This window comes from Raphanus sativus, chromosome 1 (assembly GCF_000801105.2).
Source record: "Raphanus sativus cultivar WK10039 chromosome 1, ASM80110v3, whole genome shotgun sequence".
NCBI lineage: Eukaryota > Viridiplantae > Streptophyta > Magnoliopsida > Brassicales > Brassicaceae > Raphanus > Raphanus sativus.
The window spans coordinates 14,805,041-14,827,086 of record NC_079511.1 but is presented as its reverse complement, the minus strand read 5'-3'; the positions used below and the strand labels follow the sequence as shown (position 1 = coordinate 14,827,086).

Sequence of the window (22,046 nt, the reverse complement as noted above, 5' to 3'; positions counted from 1 at the left end):
ACGTTGCAAGAAATCATCATTATCACAAATTCATATGTTCGTACATCACAAATTCCAGAATATGTTTCCCCTGGGTATAATGCTTTGAGGACTACACTTCTTTAGAAAGAAAACAGATAGCATTGAAGTGTACTTGCAGCCTTTAAAAGATTCATGGAAACATAAAGGAGTTATCATCTAAGACCCATTTTAAATTTGTTTGCTGTAGAGAGATTGGTCAAATGATGTTAAGAGCGGTCAATGCCCAAGGTGAAACAAAAACTAGTGAGGTGATTGCAGAAAGTTCATAGACTGCATAAAGGAGGTTGGACATGAAAATGTGATTCAATCATAGACTGCATAAAGGAAGTTAGACATGAAATTGTGGTTCAGGTAGTCACAGACAATGATCCTAACAGTGTAAAATCTGGTGCTTATTTCAGCTAAGTTTCATACTATCTTTTGAACACCATGTGTGGTTCATACTTTGAACCTCGCTCTGAAGAACATATGTTCAACAGTTTATAATAAAATAATCAACAAAGGTGTGTATGATGCTTGTTATTGGATAAAGTTTATCCCCTAAGATGTTACTCGGATCAAGAATTTCATTATGAACCATGGAATGAGAGGTGTCATGAGCATTGTGATCTTAAGCTCATTACAATTTCTTCTACAAGGTTTGTGTTTTCTATTGTTAAGTTCAATCTTAATTACACTTAAAATATAAGACTATTAAGTTTGTTTTTATAGGTTTGTTTCAACAGTTGTGATGCTTAAGACATTTAAGAAAATACAAACCAGGTTAAAACAAAAGGTGATCATTTTTAAATGGGATGATTATAAAGATGATAATGTAGAAAGCGCATCAGCAGTGAAGAAAATTATATTCGATGAGATGTTCAGGGATAAGCTTGAATATGCTTTGTCTTTCACTTTACTGATATATAGTGTGATTATAGCTATTGATACTGACAAGCCTCATCTGGTTTATGAATGGTGGGAAAGCATGATTTAGACTACGAAGAAGACCATGTTTTTAGAAAAGAAAGAAAATAACTTGAAGATGACTCGGTTTTGGAGTATTGTGCATTATATTATGACATCTCCTTGGAGTAAGAGTAGCACTTCTCTCCATTGTATGACACATTCTCTAAACCTCAGTTATGTCATAAATTTATTCAAGTTCATTTGATTTATTATCTTACAAACTAAAATTTAAACAATTTAATTAGAAGGTTGTTAAGGTAACAAAATTGTTATTTATTTTGTTGGATGTAGATATTATATCTCATAGTGGCTTAGTGAAGTGAACAATATAAAAAGCCCACATCAAGATTGGAGATTACTAGAGAAAGAAAAAATTGCATCATGAAATAGTTTCCAAATTAAGATGAAAGGAAATAAATTACCATTGTGTGTTCTAATTTCTGGACTTGGAAGTTTTTGATAATTTTGATGCAATTCAGGATAGGTTTATTTAGAATATTTAAGATGGTGGGCAGTTCATGAATCTTCAGCTCCGAGGCTTAAAGCCTTAGTATTTAAGTTCCTTGGACAACCTTCTTCATCCTTATTTTGTGAAAAGAACTTGAGCACTTATTTATTTATTCTACAACAAGAAATAAGATTATCCTACAAAGAGCTGAAGATTTGGTATGTGTGCATACTAATCTTTGTGTTTTATCTAAAAGAAGTTCTGCTTACAAAGAAAGTCCAAACAAGATGTGGGATATTGGAGGTGACAAATTTGATTCTTTGGATGAACTTAATATCGAAAGATTTGAGTTTGAAGATCTTTCCTTTGATGAACCAGAATTAGAGGTTGTTGTGTTTGATGGAAAATATGAAAATAAGTAAGACAACTGCCTAGATCTTTGACATTGAACGGTTTTATTTTTAGTTAAGTTTTTTATTATTCAAGACTCTGTACTTGATTTGTGTGTGGTTTAGACATTTTTAATATTTTTTTACAAATTTATTTTATTTGTGGTTTTACATTATATAAACTTATTTGTGGGTTTACATTATATATATATATATGTGCTTCTAACATCTATTTGCTTCCAACATGTATTTGCTTCCTGTTGTTTTGAAAAAAAATCGTTTCTATGCTTCTACGTATTCGCTTCTGATTCAATGTAACATGTGCTGCAACAAACAAACAAGTTGAAATGATAATAAAAATGGTTAGTTGACATATACAACCAACAATGTTTTAATAATTTATCCACATTGGAAGATTTTAACCTCTTCAACAATTGATGTTTTCCTAAACATGATACTGTGTGAATCTAATTATTTATAATATCATATCGTTCATTTAAAGAATATGTTAACAGTTGTAACAAACAAAGATTTGTAAATATTTTTATGCCCTAGAATATTTGAAATCTTTAAAACTACGCTTCAAGCCTTATAGATAGATATATATATATATATATATATACATAATCATTTCACTATCCATTCAAAACAATTTCTGCTTCTTAACTTATCTTTCACCAAAATATGGATTCCTTAACTAAAATAAACAATCTCAGCAATGCCAAACCTTTTAAATTGGCATGGTGAAATTCAAGTGAGAGTACTCCATAATCCATGGTGTTGAAAAGGCCTAGATCTTTGACATTGAAAGGTTTTATTTTTAGTTGAGTTTCTTATTATTCAAGACTCTGTACTTGATTTGTATGTGGTTTAAACATTGTTAATATTTTTTTTATAAATTTTTTTTATTTGTGGTTTTACATTATATATATATATATATATATATATGCTTCTAACATGTATCTGCTTTCAACATGTATTTGCTTCCTACTAACCGTCTCTATATTACTACGTACCCGCTTCTGATTCAATGTAACATATGCTACAACAAGCAAACAAGTTAAAATGATATTAAAAATGGTTAGTTGACATATACAACCAATAATGTTTTAATAATTTATCCATATTGGAAGATTTTAACCTCTTCAACAATTGATGTTTTCCTAAACATGATACTGTGTGAATCTAAATATTTATAATAACATATCATTCATTTAAAGAATATGTTAATAGTTGCAACAAACAAAGATTTGTAAATATTTTTATGCCCTAGAATATTTGAAATATTTAAAACTATGCTTCAAGCCTTATATATATATATATAGAGACATAATCATTTCACTAACCATTCAAAGTAATTTCTGCTTCTTAAGTTATCTTTCACCAAACTATGGATTCCTTAACTAAAATAAACAATCTCAACAATGTCAAACCTTTTAAACTGGCATGGCAAAATCCAAGTGAGGGTACTCCATATGAATGAATATATATAATATATATTTTTAAAAGATAGAATGTAGACAAAAGGTTATAATTCATATTCTAAAAAATATAGAATATAGACAAAAGGTTAGAATATAAATTCTAGTATGCTTAGAAAATACCATACAGGTAAGAACTCGTTGTTTATCTACGATATATAATAGAGTAAAAGATATAACACAAGTTAGAGTTTTCTAGATTTTCTACATGAAGTAAAAATCCTAAATTTCTACATGAAGTAAAAATCCTAAAATATATATTGTACTTTATAAATAACAAAGACCTTTGGTTAGAACAAAAGCAAACATATTTTATATTTAAATATATCAAAGAGAATACTTTATAATATGAATTATAACTTTTATAAAAACATAAAATAAGTTAGAACATCTATTTTATCCTTGTAAAAAGGGATAAAATATACATTTTAGCAAATTTAGATTAACATATTCAAATTGTTTTCAAATTCAATTTTGGGAAATTGTTTCCAGTAGCACCAAAAGAAAATTATAATTAATTCGCTGTCCATTTTCCCTAATTTTAACTGATATATGTTGTATTATGCGTAATAATGCAATTTTGCTCTTTCAATCAACGGGTGCAACCTACAAAACAAAACTAAATATATATTGGATATTATTTATTAGGGCAGCATTATTGGTGTCCTTAGGTGAGTCCTAAGGGGAGGGAGGACCACAAAAGCAGCAGAACCAAGAAGGACAAGAAGAAAAAGTCATTAACTAAGAAACATTTGCAATGAGTTCTTAGTACTGTTTTCCGGCCCCACGACACGTGGTGGCCCGCGATTGGTTGATTTTTATTTATTTTTTTAAATCAGAAAACTAAAAAGAAAAATTTGAAGGACTTTTTTATAGTCCTACCAATAATGATGTCCTTAGAACATATGGACGTGGCTCTTTGTTTGTCACAAATAGTTTACTATTAAGTTTGTAACAAGTAATAACTGAAGAAGTGTAACAATTTTTTTTCACTTCTTCTGCGATTATGAAGCCTCCGAGTACATCTCGACGGATTTTGGAGGAGCAGGCCAGCTGTGAGGACTCTTTCGGTGAAGATAGTTGAAAATTTTCCGATTCTGAAATCTAAAGTTGCGACAACGGTGTTGCGGCTCCGTGCATCCATCTTCTGTTGCATGTGAGATAAGATATGCCGAAGAAATAAATAAAGTTTAGGAAGCGACTCGAATACATGATAGTAGAATCACGGGAAACAAAGATGAGGAAGGAGATGAACAATGGGTATATTTCTATACTATTTTATGAAATGTAATATATTGTCTTCCCTTCAAATTTGACACTTCTCTTTTTGTCATGTTTATTAATATATAATGTAATATTTATCACGTTATATTTCATTTGATGCTTGAAAAAATGTTCAATCTTGTCTGGAACTATAGTTTACAAAATTCATGTGTTGGTTGTTGTTTCATGTTCCATTGATATGAGTTTTGTATCGATGTGTATATGATTTTGTAAAGAAAAATACTATAGTTAAACGTAAATGAAATATAACTTATTATGCCATCAAATAACATAGAATACAATATGATATTGAATGGAATAGTATTGATATGATGTTGTCTCTTCTTCCTATTTCTCTGATACCGTCAATATTCATCTATTTTGATCCCATCAATCTTAGGCTCTAACTGGTGACCACAAAAGAAATAATAGGAACAAAGAGGAATAGAATGAAGATGAACAAAATAATAGGAATACTTATTCTTTATTATTCCTTGCCAGATTTTATAAGGAATGATTTTACTCTATAATTCTTTAAATTAAAAGGAATGAGAAGGAACAGTAGGAAAAAAATATTTCACATAAATGGTGTAAAATTTGAGGAATGAAGAGGAATTACCCATTCCAACTCATTCTTTTGGTCACCATTTAGAGCCTTAATATTTTAAGATGTCATCAATTTTGAACTCTTCCGCCATCTATTTTCATTTTTAGATTGTATAGTTTAATGTTATGAAATATGGAATACTATTTGAATATTTTAACTTTATTGAAAATATTATTAAAATATATTGTGCTGTATGTTTGGGTTTGGGTTTATTGATAGTGTTTAGGGTTTGTGAGCGTGTATGTGGGTATATAAATGGAATATCAGGTTAAACCATGTTCAATTTGGCAAATGATTCTATATTATTGCCTGTTATATAAAATTTCCATTTGAATGTAGTAAAAGTTAAGATTGTGTCTAGTTCAAGTACGTCTTTTTCATCGACAAATATTCTTATTTCTTCTCATACTATTTTACATAGGGGTGTGCAAAATAACAAACCTAACCAATCCAACCCAACCGAAGTTAAACCAAACGAGACCATGTTATTTACATAACCCAATTGGTTCATGTTTTACTCAATCCGAATGGTTTGAGTTTGGTTGTAAAACGAACCAAGTCGATAACCCAATATATTTTTCATTTATTAATAAATACTAGATATATATGTATTATGATTTTTTTTAGTTAAAGTTTTGTTTTCTTTTTTCTCTACTTTTATATTTTTCTAAGTTCCCAAATATGATGCAAATAATACTGTTATAAATATTCTCTAATTCTAATCCTAATACGTAATATCTAAAGATTGTAATAAAAAAACAAAACCTAAAAACTATAAGCATCTAAAGTCTCGGCGCCTTCTCGTCTTATTCATCCTAGATTCTCTAATTGTCATTGTCTAAAGGTAATATTATCTAACATAAGCTCTTCTAGGATCAATAAAGACCAATGATGGATGCAAATAATCTTTTAGTTAAAAGATATTAAATGCTTATAAATCTTGCTTACGTTATACCAAACCAAACCATTATAAAATAAAACCAAAATAAATCTAAACCAAACCAAACCAAACCCATATCAAAGCTACTTCGGTTTTGATTGGGTTGAGTTTTATAAAACTCAAACTAACCAAAGGAAACAAAACCCAAAATTGCCCACCCCTAATTTTACGTATAATGCTCAACTAAAATAAATATAATGAACCATTTTTTATACTATTTTAAAGAGGATCCATGTATTGAACATGAAAACAAATATTATAAAGTATTATATATATCAGGTTTTGATGTTGTAGGTGAGTTAGTATCATTTACTACTTTGGCTATATAGAATGAACTATTAACTGAAAATCTATTTTTATCCACTCATGTCACAGCATTTATCTTTTTATGCATTCACCTTGCTCACTATGTGGTTGTTGTAGAAAAAGATTTATCATGGTAAATGGAATACAACATTTATTCAAAAGTGTTTTATTTTTCACTTGTTTTACCATCCATAGTGAATAGTATTTGGTAACTAAGTATGCGTAGATGATTTCACATGCTTTTATTGTTAATAGTGCTAATCCATATTTTCCTTGTCCTGCGTCACCATTTTCTCCCTTGTTCACTGGATACTTACAAATAAAAAGTAGGGCTGGGCAAAAATACTTGGTATTTGCCCCGTACCTACTACTTGCCTCGTACTCGTTTGAAAAAAAGCAAATACTTGTTGCTATCAAGTCAAGTACTAAGTCGCAATCCCCTATTACTTGCAAATACGGGTCAAGTAACAAGTACGGAAAAAAATTAGTATTTGCCTTGTTAATACTTGTTACTCGTTTAATTATGTTTTAGATCAAGTAAAATGTCTTTTCTGTGGAATGTATATAACTAATTGATATGTGGAATGTATATAAATAGGTCTGAGATATAAATTTTTAACAACTGACTGTATGCATGACTCTCTTTTTTTCCATTTCACATTAGTATTCCTGGTATCAAAAAAAAAATTAAAAAAAAATTAAACTTATACTTATAAATAGCATGATTTTTTCACTTTCACATATATACTCAAATTTATTCTACTCACAAGTTAGACATATATACATAAAATTACTTTAATGTTTTTGGTAGGGTGTTAATCCATATTATATAGAAAACAGGACAAGGCAAGTAAATTGCAAGTACTATATTTTTGAACGAGTACTTGCTTAGAACAAGCCAAGTAACAAGACAAAATTTGTAATACTTGAACGGAGCAAGTCGGATAGCAAATACAGCTAAAACAGCAAGTACTTGTCCCGTGCCCACCCCTAATAAAAAGGATATAACCGGCTCAGCTGTGGCATAAATGATAGTTTTTTAATTATGTCAAAATCAATGACATTTTTTAATTTTTATTCACAATTTAGTTACTGAACAAATAAACTTTTCAATTTGTTATATCAAAAGATTAAAATATTCTTATGATGGTATTGATTTTTCATATTTCTTTATTTATATATAATTTTAATAATTATTTTGATTATTTCGAGGGTAACTGTGTATTCATATATATAATTTTAATAATTATTTTGATTCTTCTGAGGGTAAATGTGTTTTTTTTACAACAAATAGTTATTCTATTGCATAAACTTAAGGTGGTTTAGGTAACCAGACCGGAATAGAACAACTAATGTAACAAAGCTCACGATAAAATGATCTTGCAGTCTTAGGTAAAGAGTTAGAAATTCCATTTTGCGCTTTCGAGATATGAGATATCTTAAAATCCGGAAAACATATCAGCAGCATCTTTATCGCCTCCAATTAATCAATTAATGTATAAGTATACAAGGATAAATATTTTTGTCAATTTTTCCAAGATTTTTTTCTTCTCTTCTCGGTAAGATATTGTTGAGAGAAATATAGGCCTGGGCATTCGGATTACCGGTTTGGAATCGGATCCGGGTCGGGTTTTTTTGGATTTCAGATATTTTGGAATTAGAGAAAACGATACCGATCGGATAATTTAAAATTCCGGTTCAGATACGGTTCGGTACCTGTCGGATCCGGTTACATCCGAAGTAACCGTAGAAAACTCTTTTCTGGTCCGGGTTTACCTGTTTTTATCCGAACATATCTAAAATGGATGTTTTTTACCCGACTTATCCGAATAAGCGAATAAATTATAAGAGAGTAAGACCTATAAATACTATAACTCTGAAACTAAATAAAAGTAGACTTGAACTAACTCACAAAAAAATAAAAACAGTCTTGAACAAACTAAAACCTGCCTATGTTAGATGAGTCGATGAACTAAGAATCAGTATTTTCGGATAGTTGTTCGGATCTCGGGTAATACTCGATCTGAACCGATACCCGAAACATAACTGAACGCACACCCAATAGGATATTTCACCATATTTAGATCCGACTTAAAACCCAATTTTCGGATCAGTATCGATTCAGATCTTCGGATCCGGGAAATATGCCCATGCCTAAAGAAACCGAAGAAAAACATAAGTAAGATTAGCTGCAATAATACACACAATATGATCTAAAATTAGTTAAGAGAAAATGGTGAACGGTTGTAGCCAAAAACCATCAATGAACCTTCATCTCCTAACCGACGAAGTCAATGCTGATGCACTTGATCTAATTTTCATAAGCTTCAAATCGAAACTCTTAAAAGTCATTTGTTCCAGTCATCTATATAGTTACCATGCAAAACAATACAATATAAACAATGTTAAACATTCAAAAATATATTTAGCTTAATATACTTAGTGTTAGGTATACAGGTCAAATCTATCAAGCTCAAACCGTTCCGCTACAAATTAAGTTATGTTTTAGTTCAAAAGTTTAATTCGCATATTCCTCTATGAAAAAATATTAAACATGTATCCATGCTATTTAAATTAATTAGCAGACGATCGGTAGGAACAGCAGATAATATTAATAATATATTTTTTGTATATTTTCTAAAAATAATATAAAATAATTTTTTATAAATTTTATTCTTATCACTATTATTTTTGAGAAATTGTCACTAATACCACTTTCATGATACCATTTTTCAAAAGTACACTAACCAACTTTACCACCAGATTTTTAATGATCAAAATACCAATATACCCTTAAATAATTAAACCTAATTACTCTCTTTTTCTCCACTTTTCTCGCCGAGGCATCGTCTCCGATGTGACTGTGAGATCGCAATTGCTCATTTCAGGTAACATGAGTGAGGGACTTGGACTGCTTTATTCCCCACTGGTGCTTAGCTTAGCTTTTTATTCATTGCTAGGATCGTATCAAATTGCAAGTTTTCACTATTTTGATTCTTTTCCTTGGAACCAGATCCGATATCATAAGCTCAAGCTGGTATATATCTCAGAGTCTGAGCAATGGCTTTGGTGAGTTCTCTTTGATTGATTACTCTCAGCTTTACTATGTACGATCGCATCATGTATCGAAAATGTTGACGCAACGCTCTGCTTAGATCATTCCTCTAGTTAATCGATCATTTTAGTCTGAACATGTAGAGCTACTGATTACTAGTAATCGATCAATTTTGTAGCTCCATTGATATGTAGAGGGGAATAGAAAATCACTATCCTGATCTTGTAACATGTGTTAACAGGTGATGCAAAGGGAAACAAAAACTCTGACAAGGCATTCATTTCCGCAGAGTTCACTGGTGTCAAGATCGAAATGCCTTCTGGCTTTGAACCCTTTGGAAAAGGTTCTTTTTTTTTTAATATCTTGCTTTCTTGCTGTTTTAAATCTTTTTGAGTCTTGCTTAAAGCTAATAACCAGTAGCTTTTTTGTTAAATTCATCTACAAAAGATCAACTCTTAAAGTGGCTTGTTTCGTCTGCAGTTAGAAGCTCCAGTAAGCAGAGTTTGTGGTCTGGACACACCATTCCCTCTTGTGTTTGAGCCATTCTACATGCCCACCAAGAACAAGGCAAGTCTTATAAACCCTTATAAAAAACTTATAAACTCTTATAAATGAATTATACTTTTAATGAAGTATATCTCTCTTTGTCTCTTTTGATTTTGAAGAGTCCATGATTGTTGTTGGTTTGGACAAAGGGTCTAAGGGAAGGGAGATTGATTTCTCAGATCAGGTTTCATGATTGGTCAAAGAAGAAACCTTTATGCTTTTATATAGTTTGATGCTAAAAGTTCAGGTTGGAGTGTTTCGTCAACAGCTCGAACTTGCAAAGGAGTTGAATAGACCTGCGTCAATCCACTGTGTCTGTGCATTCGGTGATCTCCTTGAGATAACAAAGTATGTTCTTTTGCTTCCTGCTGTGTGTACCTGAACAAAAGTGAATGTTTTTGTAGCCTTTTTTAATGTTCTTATGTAGTGTGATGCTGTGGAATACGCAGATCTGTGGGGCCTTTTCCTGCTGGACTCATCCTTCACTCGTACTTGGGCTCTGCTGAGATGGTTCCTGAGTTTGCAAACCTCGGTGCTTATTTCTCTTTCTCTGGTTTTCTTATGTCCATGAGTGAGAAGAAAGCCAAGAAGATGTTGAGAGCAGTAAGATTTCAATATTTTATCTACGCACAGATTACAGTTTTTCTAGATGGAATGGAATCTTGATTTCAGTTTTTTGCTTGGTAGGTTCCTTCTGATAGGATCTTACTAGAGACTGATTCACCCGAAGAAGGAGATCCTTCTCTGCCCGAAGAAGGAAACTCATCTCAGGATCTTGAGCCTAATGCTTCCAGTGGTGGCTCCATGAAGTTGCCGAAGGAAACACTTGATCACCCTACTAATATTCATACCGTATGTTTTGTTGTTGTTACTTCTTTACAGCTTTAACTCATATAACCATGGAATTTTTAAGGTTCTAATCAGTTACAGTTAAAGGTACTTGTGTATGTAGCAGTGTTGTTGGACTATGAAGAACGAAGAGTTTGCGGAGCTAAGCTATAGAAATGCTGTTCGGTTATTCTCTTACTCAGGTTCAAAGCTGCTTCTTGAGAAAGGTAAATCACTTCTTTTAGTGTTTCTCTTTTCATCTTTGTTTGGTCACAGAACAAGTGTTTGACAAGGATTTGTGTCTTTAGGTGCTGCTGATGTCTCTGGCCACCTTCAAAACCATTCAGCAACACATGTATCATAAGTTCATAAGACACTGTAGTTCTGTTTATCATTACTCTGTTACGAGTCGTTGGAGTTTGACTAGTGTTGTAGACTCAACTCTTCTCTTTGTATAAGACTTTCTATACATCAATGAGCAGAAAACCAATGACAGGACCAACTTTTTTAAAAGAGTATATAAGGTAGTTACTGCTCTCATTGCCAAAGTGCATACTTCATATTGTTTTTATAAACTTTTAATTGTTTGGATATCCTTATATATTATTTTACATACCTTTATAAATTGTATAAATTAATCTATAAACTGATTTATAAATGTTTATAAACTAATTCAAGGGTTTAGAAGTTGATTTATTAATATTTATAAACTAATTTTAAGGGTTTGTAAGCTGATATATAAAGGTATATAAACTAACTGATTAATTTTTCTATGTTAATGTACAAAAACGTTATAAAAAGATTCATAATGGTTTATTTTTATAACGTTATAAAAACATTCTTCTTGTTTTTTCTTGCTCTATAAACTCTTCTTAATTGATTTATAAATACTTTTAAATTGATTTATAAACCCTTATAAATTGTTATGAAGATAATCAAATTCTTATAATCTTTTGAATAAACCCTTATAAATAGATTTATAAACTCTTATAAATAGATTTATATTTCATATATATTTGATCAACTCTTATAAATATTTTCTAAACCCATCTACACACATGAAAAAGCTCTTATAAACCCTTATAAGATGATATAAATCAATACAAAATTTATAAATGGTTTTATAAGCCTTTATAAATAGTTATATAAATATTTAAATGGTTTTAGAAACATTTATGTTTTTTATAAACCATATATAAACTCTTCAAACCCCATTAAAATCTTTTATAAACCCTTAAAAATCTTATATAATTTTTTTTATAAACTTATTTAAGCCTTTTATAAACCCTTATAAATTCTATATATAATCTTTATAAACATCTTTAAGCCAAAATGGCTTAAAGCCCAACACATGAATACACAAGATTAAATTCATAAAACTAAAGAACACGTGCATGCTTTGTAAAGAGATGATGATACGTGGTAGATTCTGAGGCACATGCAGACAACAAGTAAGGCTCCACCGCTTCATAAATTTTACATACCTTTATAAATTATTTTATAATCATTAAAAATATATAAGGGTTTATAAATCATTTATAGAAATATATATTAAATATTGATAAAGGTTTATAAATGATTTCTAAATCTTTAAATATGATTTATAAACATTTATAAATTATTTGTAATCCTTACAAAGCCTTATAGACTGATTTTAGAAACTCTTATAAATGAATTATACTTTAATAATTTATTTAGAAAGCCTTATAGACTGATTTTATAAACTCTTATAAAGTCTTATTAATTATTTTATAAACCATTATAAATAATCTTTTATTTCTTATAAATAATTTACAAACATTTATAATATAGACACTTATAATAGCTTTATGAATATTTACTTCTAAAGTTTTGTAAAGATTTATAAACTCTTATAAAAGATTTATAACCTCTTGAAAAATATTTATTAATTCTTATTAATTGTGCTACAAAGAATATTAAACTCTTATAACACGAATCAAGAGGCTGTGACAATGGACACAAGAAATGGTGCAGCAGTAGTTTGATTACAGAAAACTTAACAAATTCTAGTTGTGGGAGTGCACTGATCAATGCACTTCATACAAAAACTAAACCCAGAAGCACAACAGAGTTTGGAAACAAACTAACAAAGTCATTTCAACGCTGTGTTGTGGAAGTCTTGAAACGACTTCGTCAAGTTTTGAATTGAGATAAGAAGTTCCTGAGAAAATTCAATTTGGAAACTGCTTAAAATTATTATGTAATCAGCTTAAAGTAAGGTACTAGAGAAACTGCTTAATCACCTTGAAACCTGCTTCGAACAATTTGTCCTCTAACGAGCCGTTGAAGCTCTGTGGCTGCATGCTTGTAGCCATGAAACGACATAATGCAGTCAAATTCTCGGATAGCACTTTGAATGCAAATTGTTGCTTCTCTCTGAAGATAAAACTTCCTTCTCGCCAGCCAACCACTGCAATATCTCTGCAGTTAGTTGCAGAAAGTTAATAAAAGCAGGGGTAGAGTATACATGGCAGCAGCAATTCAGAGACGTAGTTTTTAGCTTTATGTTCTATTATAGGATTTTAGATAATTTTCAAGCGAAAAAAGGCAAATGATACAGGAAAAAGAAATATCAAAAAAAATAAAAGAAGTGACAACTTGGGACACGCAGAGGTAACACAGAGCACGTAACTTAACCAAGAAATCAACTGAGAACTGAATAATGGATATTATATTTGCAAAACAGAGAAGACCTGACTATACTTACTTGAATAAATACGGAAGACAACTTGTAATTGCAATACATTTTACGTCTGATCCATCCACGAACATAAGATTTGGTGGTGGAAGAGATAACTTTGTCCTTTTAACTGGTGATGAGATCAATACAGATATCCAGAGAATAACAAACAGAGCTAATAACAAAAAACACAAGAGGCATATATACATAGCTCTGCTGCCTCATCTCGCTGTTCTCCACCACACGAGGAGGAACCGGCGATCTCTTCCTCCAAACCGGGATCCCGCACTCCATCGACTCTTCGATAGCATGAACCGTCGGATTTCATCGTCTCTGTCTCGAGTTCTACGACCATCTCTGGTTTCCCCACCGTCAGATCTCCCACGACGTGATACAATCACAGGAACACCGACGCCATTTTAGGATGAGAGATGTAAAGATCCTTTCGCTTTTGAAATTATATGAGGGAGTGAAGAAAGACGAGGAGGATGTGAAAACACTGGATAGATCGAAGACGACGAAATCTCGACGGCGGAAGTTTGACAAAGACGATGAAAAAAATGAATGATGGATTGAAGATAATGTAAGGTTAATTTTGTCTTTTACACATTAATGAAATGTGTATTTGTGAAAATATCCTTCTATTGATGGTATTGTTGAATTGTGGTACTACACAAAGTGTAGTTATGAAATTTCCCCATTATTTTTTCTTTAGATAATTTTTTTTATTTAATGTTTCTAACTGGCCAATAAGTGCTATTAAAATTTGGTTAACCCGCAGCTATTACACATAAAGAACACCCAATCCACACATGTACCCACAGTTCAAATATTTCAGCACCAGCCCCACCGCTGATCAAACGAGCAGGATCTGCGGGTGAAATTCTAAGCTCTAAACAGACTATAAACAACTTTGAAACATACAATAAAATAAAATACATAAATCAACTTATGAATTTTTTTTATGATATCATTTACGCGGGCAAGGCCTAGTTATAACATAAATCTCCGGTCCCGAAATTTTACGATTGCTCGCTCGTCGCGAAACAAGCAAAAATATATACGGTATTTTACGGTTACAAAGTATGTAAAGGGAGAGGAACAGGAAGAAGCTGTTTTAGTAGCTAAAGGCTCTCATTTTTGCAGCTGCTTCTTTGATCTGCTCAATAGTGAAAATGCCAAAGATGTCGTCATCTTTAACGGCGTTAATCACAGCAAGTGCTAGATCATCGACTTTAACCGGTGGAGCCAAGATGAGATCAGACGCAGGGAGAGACCTCAACGGCCTAATGAACCTCTCTGCAGCATCGTAGATCTTGTCTAGTGGCTCCCCGACCAGATCAAGCGGGACCTCGAATCCGTTCACTTTTCGTTTCCCGTAAATGAAACCTGGTCTCAGCACAACTCCTACAACGATATAAAGATCATTAAAACATCTGGTTAAGTTTCTGATAAGACTGTTTTTACACTATGTTTTACCGGAGTTGGGATATTTGGAGAGGAGTTCTGCCTCAGCGCTACGTTTTCCGGTGAAGTAACCGCTGGATAGAACAAATGGTGGAAGATTGTAGTCGTGAACAGTGATCAAGACAAACTTAGGAACACCTGCACACGATTAAAAAAGATATTAAAATGAAAAAATAAATGGAGACATACTTAACTCAAAATTTTAAGCTATTATAGAGAGAGAGATAGTTAACCGAAATCTTTAGCAGCATTCACAGCGATAACGTTAGCTTCACCGTTGATTCTTTTCATCTGTTCTTCATTACCAAAACCACCAATGGTCGAAACTACAGCAGTGGCACCGAGAAGTACTTCATCCCAGTTCAAATAGAAAACGTCACCTACATTAGACGAGAACACACACACAGAGACACTTTAAGAAACCAAACATGGGTATATGTACAATGTAATGAAAGCAAAAGTGCTTACCAGTAACCCATGTAACCTGATCCAACCATGAATCTTGCAAGCTAGGACGACCAGACCTACAGAATTCAATCGAGGGTTGATAAGGTCAAAAAGTGAAGATTTTTGATGCAATCACTGTGTTTAAACTCGGTTTTTGTTTTTTACCTGCTGACACTTACAACCTCGATTCCGTTGGAGATTGCTTCTTTGCAGATAGCTGAGCCAACGAAACCATTGCCTCCAAGGACTACAACCTAACTAAAGAGAAAAAAATGCCTTCTCAACTGAAAAAACATCAAAACTTCTTATAAACACACAACTAATGCCTTGCTCTCTTTCCGTACGTACGTACCCTTTCAGATCTGACATCTGCCACAATGTCAATTGTAGCTTCTTCAGCATAACTGCACTTAACACAAGACTTGAACAATCTGTAACACACAAAAATAAAAGTTTCATTCACAGTAAGTATATTGAAGTCTAACTTCTAATTAAGAACTCTCTAGAGTATATCTAAGGCAGTTTTGATAAACAAACTATCAATTAAAGCTTCATCATAACTGCAATTAAGACAAGGCACAACAATCTGTAAACAAAAAACACACATAAAAATCTAGCTTACTAGTTTCGTGATAGAATACAGCAAAACTTTCAAACCCCAATGCTGAGATTTCGATATGTTTGTCCAAAAGAATCAATTTTTCATAGAATCAATGAAATTGAAAGTCACAAAGGTAGTTTAAAAAAGGATGACCCTGGAGATGAAAAGCGAGGACGAAATGAAGCGCCGGGAAAAGCAGATGGACGAGGTGAAATGGCCGGAAAATTGAGAAACGATGACATTTTTTTTCGATTTTGTACGGGAAAAAAAAGTAATTTAAATTTTAACAACTGAAACTCTTTTCGGACAGAAACTAGTGTCTGAAAATCGGCGGAGGAGACCAACAAAAAGCGAGAAAAGTGTGGTTACAACAACTGACGCGGCGGAATTGAAGCGAGAAATAAAAAAAAACACTAAATATTTAATTTGGCTTAAATCCGTTGTTTGAAACAGACGCGTGTTGAGGATATTAAACAAGGCCCAAACAAGACTAAGAACGGCCCACTTATAAAACGACGCCGTGGAGACGAGAGTGATAATAAGTCTTCCAAGACTCGTGAAGAAGAAAGAGAGATCAGAGATTGAGAAAGAATGGTGAAATCGACAAGTAAGGATGCGCAGGATCTATTCCGTTCTCTTCACTCCGCTTACTCCGCTACTCCCACTAATCTCAAGGTTCGCGTTCGCCACCATTGTGAATCCTGTTGAATAAGATTGAATCTCATTCTTCGTCCTTTATTTTGGCAGATCATCGACTTGTATGTTGTTTTCGCTGTCTTCACTGCTCTGATTCAGGTACTCCTCTTTAACCTATTCGAATTAATAGCTTCTAGATCTGCGATCCTTTCTTTAGATATCTGTTGTACTAATCTCTGTCCCCATCATTGATTTAGATCTAAGAATCTGCTTATGAACCACTTAAAATTCCAATGTAGTTACAAAGCATTTTTTTTTGGACTCGACAGGTGGCTTATATGGCTTTGGTGGGATCATTTCCGTTTAATTCATTCCTGTCTGGAGTGCTCTCTTGTGTTGGGACGGCTGTTCTTGCTGGTAAGTTTTTAGCATTTTTGGGCAACATGTACCTTTGGAATTTATGGAACTAACTAGCTTTCTTTGTTTTGTGTTTATAGTTTGCCTCCGGATTCAAGTTAACAAAGAAAACAAGGAATTCAAGGTATTTATTTCCCTACTAAATTTTATATGACAATCCAAAGTTCCAAACACATACATGGGGAGTAATATTTCGTTTAATAAACCTTAGTGAGAAGTAATATCATATAACGAGAAGGTGTTCTCGTTAGTGTAGTGCAAGACAATTGTAACAAACCTAGGCGGGGGATTGTGGCTATGTTTGTTATAGCAGTTTAAGCCCTTTGTTAGCAATTAGATAAGAGTTTGGGGCAAAAACTGTTTAGGCATTCTGAATATTTTAGGGGTTGGGTTTGTGGGATAGTTAGAGATTCTCGTCAATATGCAATGGTTCTAGGATCTTGTACATCGATTCCATTGAAGAAATATACAAACTCTTTGTATATAGATGTTCAAAATAACTTGTGAATCAATTGGTCTCTTCTACACCAACAGCCAACACAATCAATATTGTCATTAGGTTCTCTGCAATACAATGCATTTCTTATAATTATCCATAATCACCCCACCTCTTGGCTCTTTCTTGGATAGGATTTGGCACCGGAACGAGCATTTGCAGATTTTGTACTCTGCAACTTGGTCCTCCACTTGGTGATCATCAACTTCCTCGGATAGGTTCTCCTCTCCTATCACACCGAGGTTGCTTTCATGTTATGGAGTTTCTTAGTTGTCACTTGGAATCAGAACTTATAGTTTTGAGATAATTTTGTACTGTATTTGTCAAAAGAATCAAACCTTTTCGGCTCTCCAATAAAACACTGTTTCGTGCACTAATGGCGATCCCCTGGACTCGAATTGGTTGGCCTCCGTCTGGGCCAATCATAGTCTGAGACGTGTCATAATAACGATCTTCAAGTTGGTGTGGGCTCTTGTGCCGTTCAGGGCACACAACAACAAATCACTGACACTTTTGATATGAAAAGAGGGAATCTAAAAATAATTGAAGCTTATCTACTCGTTTGAAAATATGAATATATGAAAAATGTGCATATAGTTTTTCTTTTGGTAAAAAATGTTCACGTACATATAGTTTTACAGTTTACTTTGACCCATAACAATATCTTATTTTGTCAATTAACTACAGTTTAGAATTTGTACTGGTTTTCTTACTATCGTTACGTCTACGCAAACATTACTTCGTCAAATAAATCTCTTCTTGATTTACATGAAGAAAACCAGCAAACTGAACCTCTGACGCAAGGGGAAAAAGATATACTATATATACTGTATATAGTTTATTTAATCAATTTGGTTTCGAGAATTAATTAAATTAGAGTATGTATCTGATTGTGTTTTAAATTTACGTGATGGTTTGTTGTTGACGTAAAATTATTTATATTTAAGATATCGTTGTCACACAAATACGACTAGTTCATCAAAGGGCAAACATTTAAAGAAGATAAAGAGGCCCTCTTGACCCTGTTTCCACATTTTGAGCAATTTTATAAGAGTACTCATTTTATAATTCTTTTTTTTTGAATGAAACAATTTTATAATTCTCATTACATGTACCCTAATCCTATGATCAGATAAATACACTGTAAGCAGAAATTAGCACAGACAAAGCCAAATAAAATTACTGACGCAACTTCTAATATAGTGAGAAAAATAACAGATTGTTTTCAATTTGGTGAAAACCAAAAAAAAAAAAGTATAGGGAAAATAAATGAGGGAAGGAAGGAAGAAGAAGTCCTCCTGAGATAAATTAAAAAAAAAGAAAAAAAAAACGAAGAAGTCATCTCCTTCACACACGATTTAATGACTCTCATGCCCCTCCCACATTCTTCGTTCGTTGCCGTTGCTGCTAGTGCAACCGTAACTTCCTCCCCTGTGCTTCCGCTCGCTTCTCCCACTGTTCGCGGCTTCGTTTCCTTCAAGAAGCTTCCTCTTCGTTCTCGTTGCGTCGTCGTCGCATCGTTTGTTAGAGTGAGAGCCATGTCTGGGCTTGTTCAGGATAAGGAATCTGTCCTCCCGGCTACCACTGAGCCCAACCATTCCCGTACCTTCTTGGATGCACGAACTGAACAAGGTTAGTCTTCTTCTTCTTCTTCTCCTAGGAATTATTTGAATTCGACTCCTTACGGTAGATATTCGTAGACAAGCTATGGAGGTTGTAGAATGTGTTCACTGATCTTTTCTTATGATCTTCCTCCACACCTTTGCTGCTCATTATTATACACTGAGTTATGCAGTCCCAATCATTATCCAAAAAAAAAATCTTCTCACGCTACAGTGACGGACCTCTTTACATTTCTAAGAGTCTCGTATGTGCATGTCTAACAATGCCTTTATTCATTTGCATTTTCAGATCTTATCTCTGGTTTAAAGAAAGAAAAAGAAGCTGGAAGGTTGCCTCCCAATGTTGCTTCAGGGATGGAAGAGCTTTACTGGAACTACAAAAATGCTGTAAATTAAAATATTTACTACTCAAAACAAATCTTCTCTTCTTTTCGTCACTCATTTGTTTGTGCCCTATGCTTTGCCATTAGTTTTTTTTAAAATTGAAAACCAATATCTGCTCTGCTCATTCCAATAACTGTTATGTTCTCTTTTTTTTTTTTTGAAACACAACTGTTATGTTCTCTTATTGATGCATTTTAGGTGTTAAGTAGTGGAGCTTCCAGGGCAGATCAGACTGTTATATCCAACATGTCTGTTGCTTTCGATCGCATGCTTCTTGGTGTCGAGGTACTTTTTTCTCCATCAATCTATTTCACTTGTAATGGTTTCTCTACTGGGTCTATAATCCTGCTTTCGATTTTTCAGCATCCTTATACCTTCAATCCTTATCATAAAGCTGTTAGAGAACCATTTGACTACTACCAGTTTGTTCATACATACATCCGTCCCCTCATTGATTTCAAGTAAGCTGACATTCAGTTACATGAATTCTTCTTGCCATCAACTGTAACTTATCTTTTCATGCAGAAATTCTTACGTTGGGAATGTTTCTCTTTTCTCTGAGCTGGAAGACAAGATTCGGCAGGTTAACTGAACACATGTTGCTTCCATCAGTAGTTGAATTCCTTTCCTTTCTATCTAGGACTTTAACGGTTTAATTTGGTTGATTTCAGGGACACAATATCGTGTTCATATCAAATCATCAAAGTGAAGCTGATCCCGCTGTCATTTCACTCTTACTTGAAGCACAGTGTCCATACATAGGAGAGAACATTGTTAGCATTCGAACCTTGTTCTGAGCTATATACACTACTGTCTCTATACTTATACCTCCTTTTCTTTTTTTTTCTTTGCTGCAGAAATGTGTGGCTGGTGATAGAGTCATCACTGATCCTCTATGTAAGCCGTTCAGTATGGGAAGGTATCACAACCTTTCTTTTGACAATGGTCTGCTGCATGCATGAAGGGCTCAAGTGTATAAATATAAGTAACCTTTTATTGACTTATGGGATTTCTCCTGCTTTCAGGAATCTCATATGTGTTTACTCGAAAAAGCACATGAACGATGATCCTGAGCTTGTTGATATGAAAAGAAAAGCAAACACACGAAGCTTAAAGGAGATGGCTACACTGCTAAGGTTAATTACAACTATAGACTTGGAAAATAAAAATGTTATTCTGCTAAATGTAGCATGAACCACGCTGTAGGTCTGGCTCCCAAGTTATATGGATTGCACCAAGCGGTGGAAGGGACCGCCCGGATCCTTCTACAGGGGAATGGTTTCCTGTAAGTTATTAACCTAAATGGAATGTATCTGGTGAATATTGTTAGATAATGATCTAAAAAGAAATGTTCAGGCACCCTTTGATTCTTCGTCTGTGGACAACATGAGAAGACTGGTTGAACATTCTGGTGCTCCTGGACACATCTATCCAATGTCTTTGCTTTGCTATGGCATCATGCCTCCTCCACCCAAAGTATTGCTAGCTCTCTCTCTTCTCCGTTTTGTGTGTTTCTCTGTTTTATTTTCCTCTCATCACCTCAATTTTCATCTACAGGTTGAGAAAGAAATTGGAGAGAAAAGATTAGTTGGGTTTCATGGTACCGGACTATCAATAGGTCCTGAGATCAGTTTCTCGGATGTCACGGCAGACTGCAACAACCCTAACGAGGTCTTGTATATTAATCAAATTAGCAAAACCAAAGTCCTTTGTCTATTTCATCATTAACATATATATACTTTCTTGTTATTGTATGGCAGGCGAAAGAAGCATACAGCCAAGCTATGTACAAGTCGGTCAATGAACAATACAAGACTCTAAACTCTGCAATCAATCAGGGAAGAGGAATAGGAGCATCAACTTCCACGGTGTCTTTGTCACAGCCCTGGAATTAGTCTCTCAAGTTTTAGGGTAACCCATAAACCTTTTTGTTTCAAAAGTTTGTATTTGTATATATAAGAAGAAAAAAAAACAAGACAAGAAGATCGTTCTTGTATATGCAGGATAGACGATCAATGGAAACATAACCTCACACGCTATCTTCAAAAATTATATTCCAAAGCCTCTCACTCCCAGAAAACAAAGAAACAGGTTCATCTTTGCTTTCTAACGTAGGAACAAAATTTGGTTTGTGTACATGTGAATAGCAAGAAAAGAGATGCACACTCTTGCTAGGCTCTTTTAGATCACATATGCTTTTCCATTTGTAATATTCTTCTTTTTTTTTTTTTCTGCTTCCTCTACTTATATAGAGCCGAATGAATAATTCACATGACCAATTTTATTATTCCCCTTCCTTCTCGGCGTCTCATCAAAACAAACTAAAACTTGTTTTTTTTTTTTTAAATACATATATATATATATATATATGATTCTTCCACCACTAAGTCAAATAAATTCATTATTCTCCATCTATATATTATATTAAAACAGAAATCACAAC

The 22,046-nt window shown here is 33.2% G+C and overlaps 4 protein-coding genes, 1 long non-coding RNA gene and 1 pseudogene across 5 annotated transcripts; 3 read left to right on the top strand and 3 right to left on the bottom strand.

Annotated features, from left to right (window-relative positions):
- Positions 1–9,463: 9,463 nt before the first annotated feature.
- On the top strand, positions 9,464–11,316 carry LOC108846303 (uncharacterized; annotated as a pseudogene).
- Positions 11,317–12,762: 1,446 nt separating this feature from the next.
- LOC130500319 (uncharacterized) lies at positions 12,763–14,225 on the bottom strand. The gene is made up of 3 exons (XM_056995256.1): positions 13,561–14,225; positions 13,097–13,274; positions 12,763–13,014 (listed from the first exon to the last, which is right to left on the bottom strand). Exons 1-3 carry the CDS (start codon positions 13,740–13,742, stop codon positions 12,946–12,948), a joined length of 429 nt encoding a protein of 142 aa, XP_056851236.1. The 5' UTR covers positions 13,743–14,225; the 3' UTR covers positions 12,763–12,945.
- A 252-nt stretch (positions 14,226–14,477) lies between these two features.
- On the bottom strand, positions 14,478–16,435 carry LOC108830015 (uncharacterized protein At1g32220, chloroplastic). The gene is made up of 7 exons (XM_018603655.2): positions 16,202–16,435; positions 15,800–15,878; positions 15,613–15,701; positions 15,469–15,524; positions 15,234–15,380; positions 15,013–15,138; positions 14,478–14,940 (listed from the first exon to the last, which is right to left on the bottom strand). The coding sequence occupies exons 1-7, from the start codon at positions 16,288–16,290 to the stop codon at positions 14,651–14,653; spliced, it is 876 nt and encodes a 291-aa protein (XP_018459157.1). The 5' UTR covers positions 16,291–16,435; the 3' UTR covers positions 14,478–14,650.
- A 133-nt stretch (positions 16,436–16,568) lies between these two features.
- Positions 16,569–17,974, top strand: LOC108851036 (dolichyl-diphosphooligosaccharide--protein glycosyltransferase subunit DAD1). Its single transcript, XM_018624472.2, has 5 exons — positions 16,569–16,723; positions 16,796–16,843; positions 17,014–17,101; positions 17,182–17,225; positions 17,732–17,974. The coding sequence occupies exons 1-5, from the start codon at positions 16,640–16,642 to the stop codon at positions 17,813–17,815; spliced, it is 348 nt and encodes a 115-aa protein (XP_018479974.1). The 5' UTR covers positions 16,569–16,639; the 3' UTR covers positions 17,816–17,974.
- Positions 17,975–18,829: 855 nt separating this feature from the next.
- LOC108839737 (glycerol-3-phosphate acyltransferase, chloroplastic) lies at positions 18,830–21,899 on the top strand. The gene is made up of 13 exons (XM_018612512.2): positions 18,830–19,229; positions 19,509–19,606; positions 19,802–19,888; positions 19,967–20,064; positions 20,129–20,186; positions 20,275–20,376; positions 20,461–20,522; positions 20,629–20,739; positions 20,810–20,888; positions 20,960–21,079; positions 21,161–21,274; positions 21,364–21,514; positions 21,607–21,899. The coding sequence occupies exons 1-12, from the start codon at positions 18,959–18,961 to the stop codon at positions 21,496–21,498; spliced, it is 1,335 nt and encodes a 444-aa protein (XP_018468014.1). The 5' UTR covers positions 18,830–18,958; the 3' UTR covers positions 21,499–21,514; positions 21,607–21,899.
- On the bottom strand, positions 20,580–21,770 carry LOC130495151 (uncharacterized). Its single transcript, XR_008934414.1, has 2 exons — positions 21,632–21,770; positions 20,580–21,154 (listed from the first exon to the last, which is right to left on the bottom strand). It is a non-coding gene; the product is annotated as an uncharacterized LOC130495151 (long non-coding RNA).
- Positions 21,900–22,046: the final 147 nt, after the last annotated feature.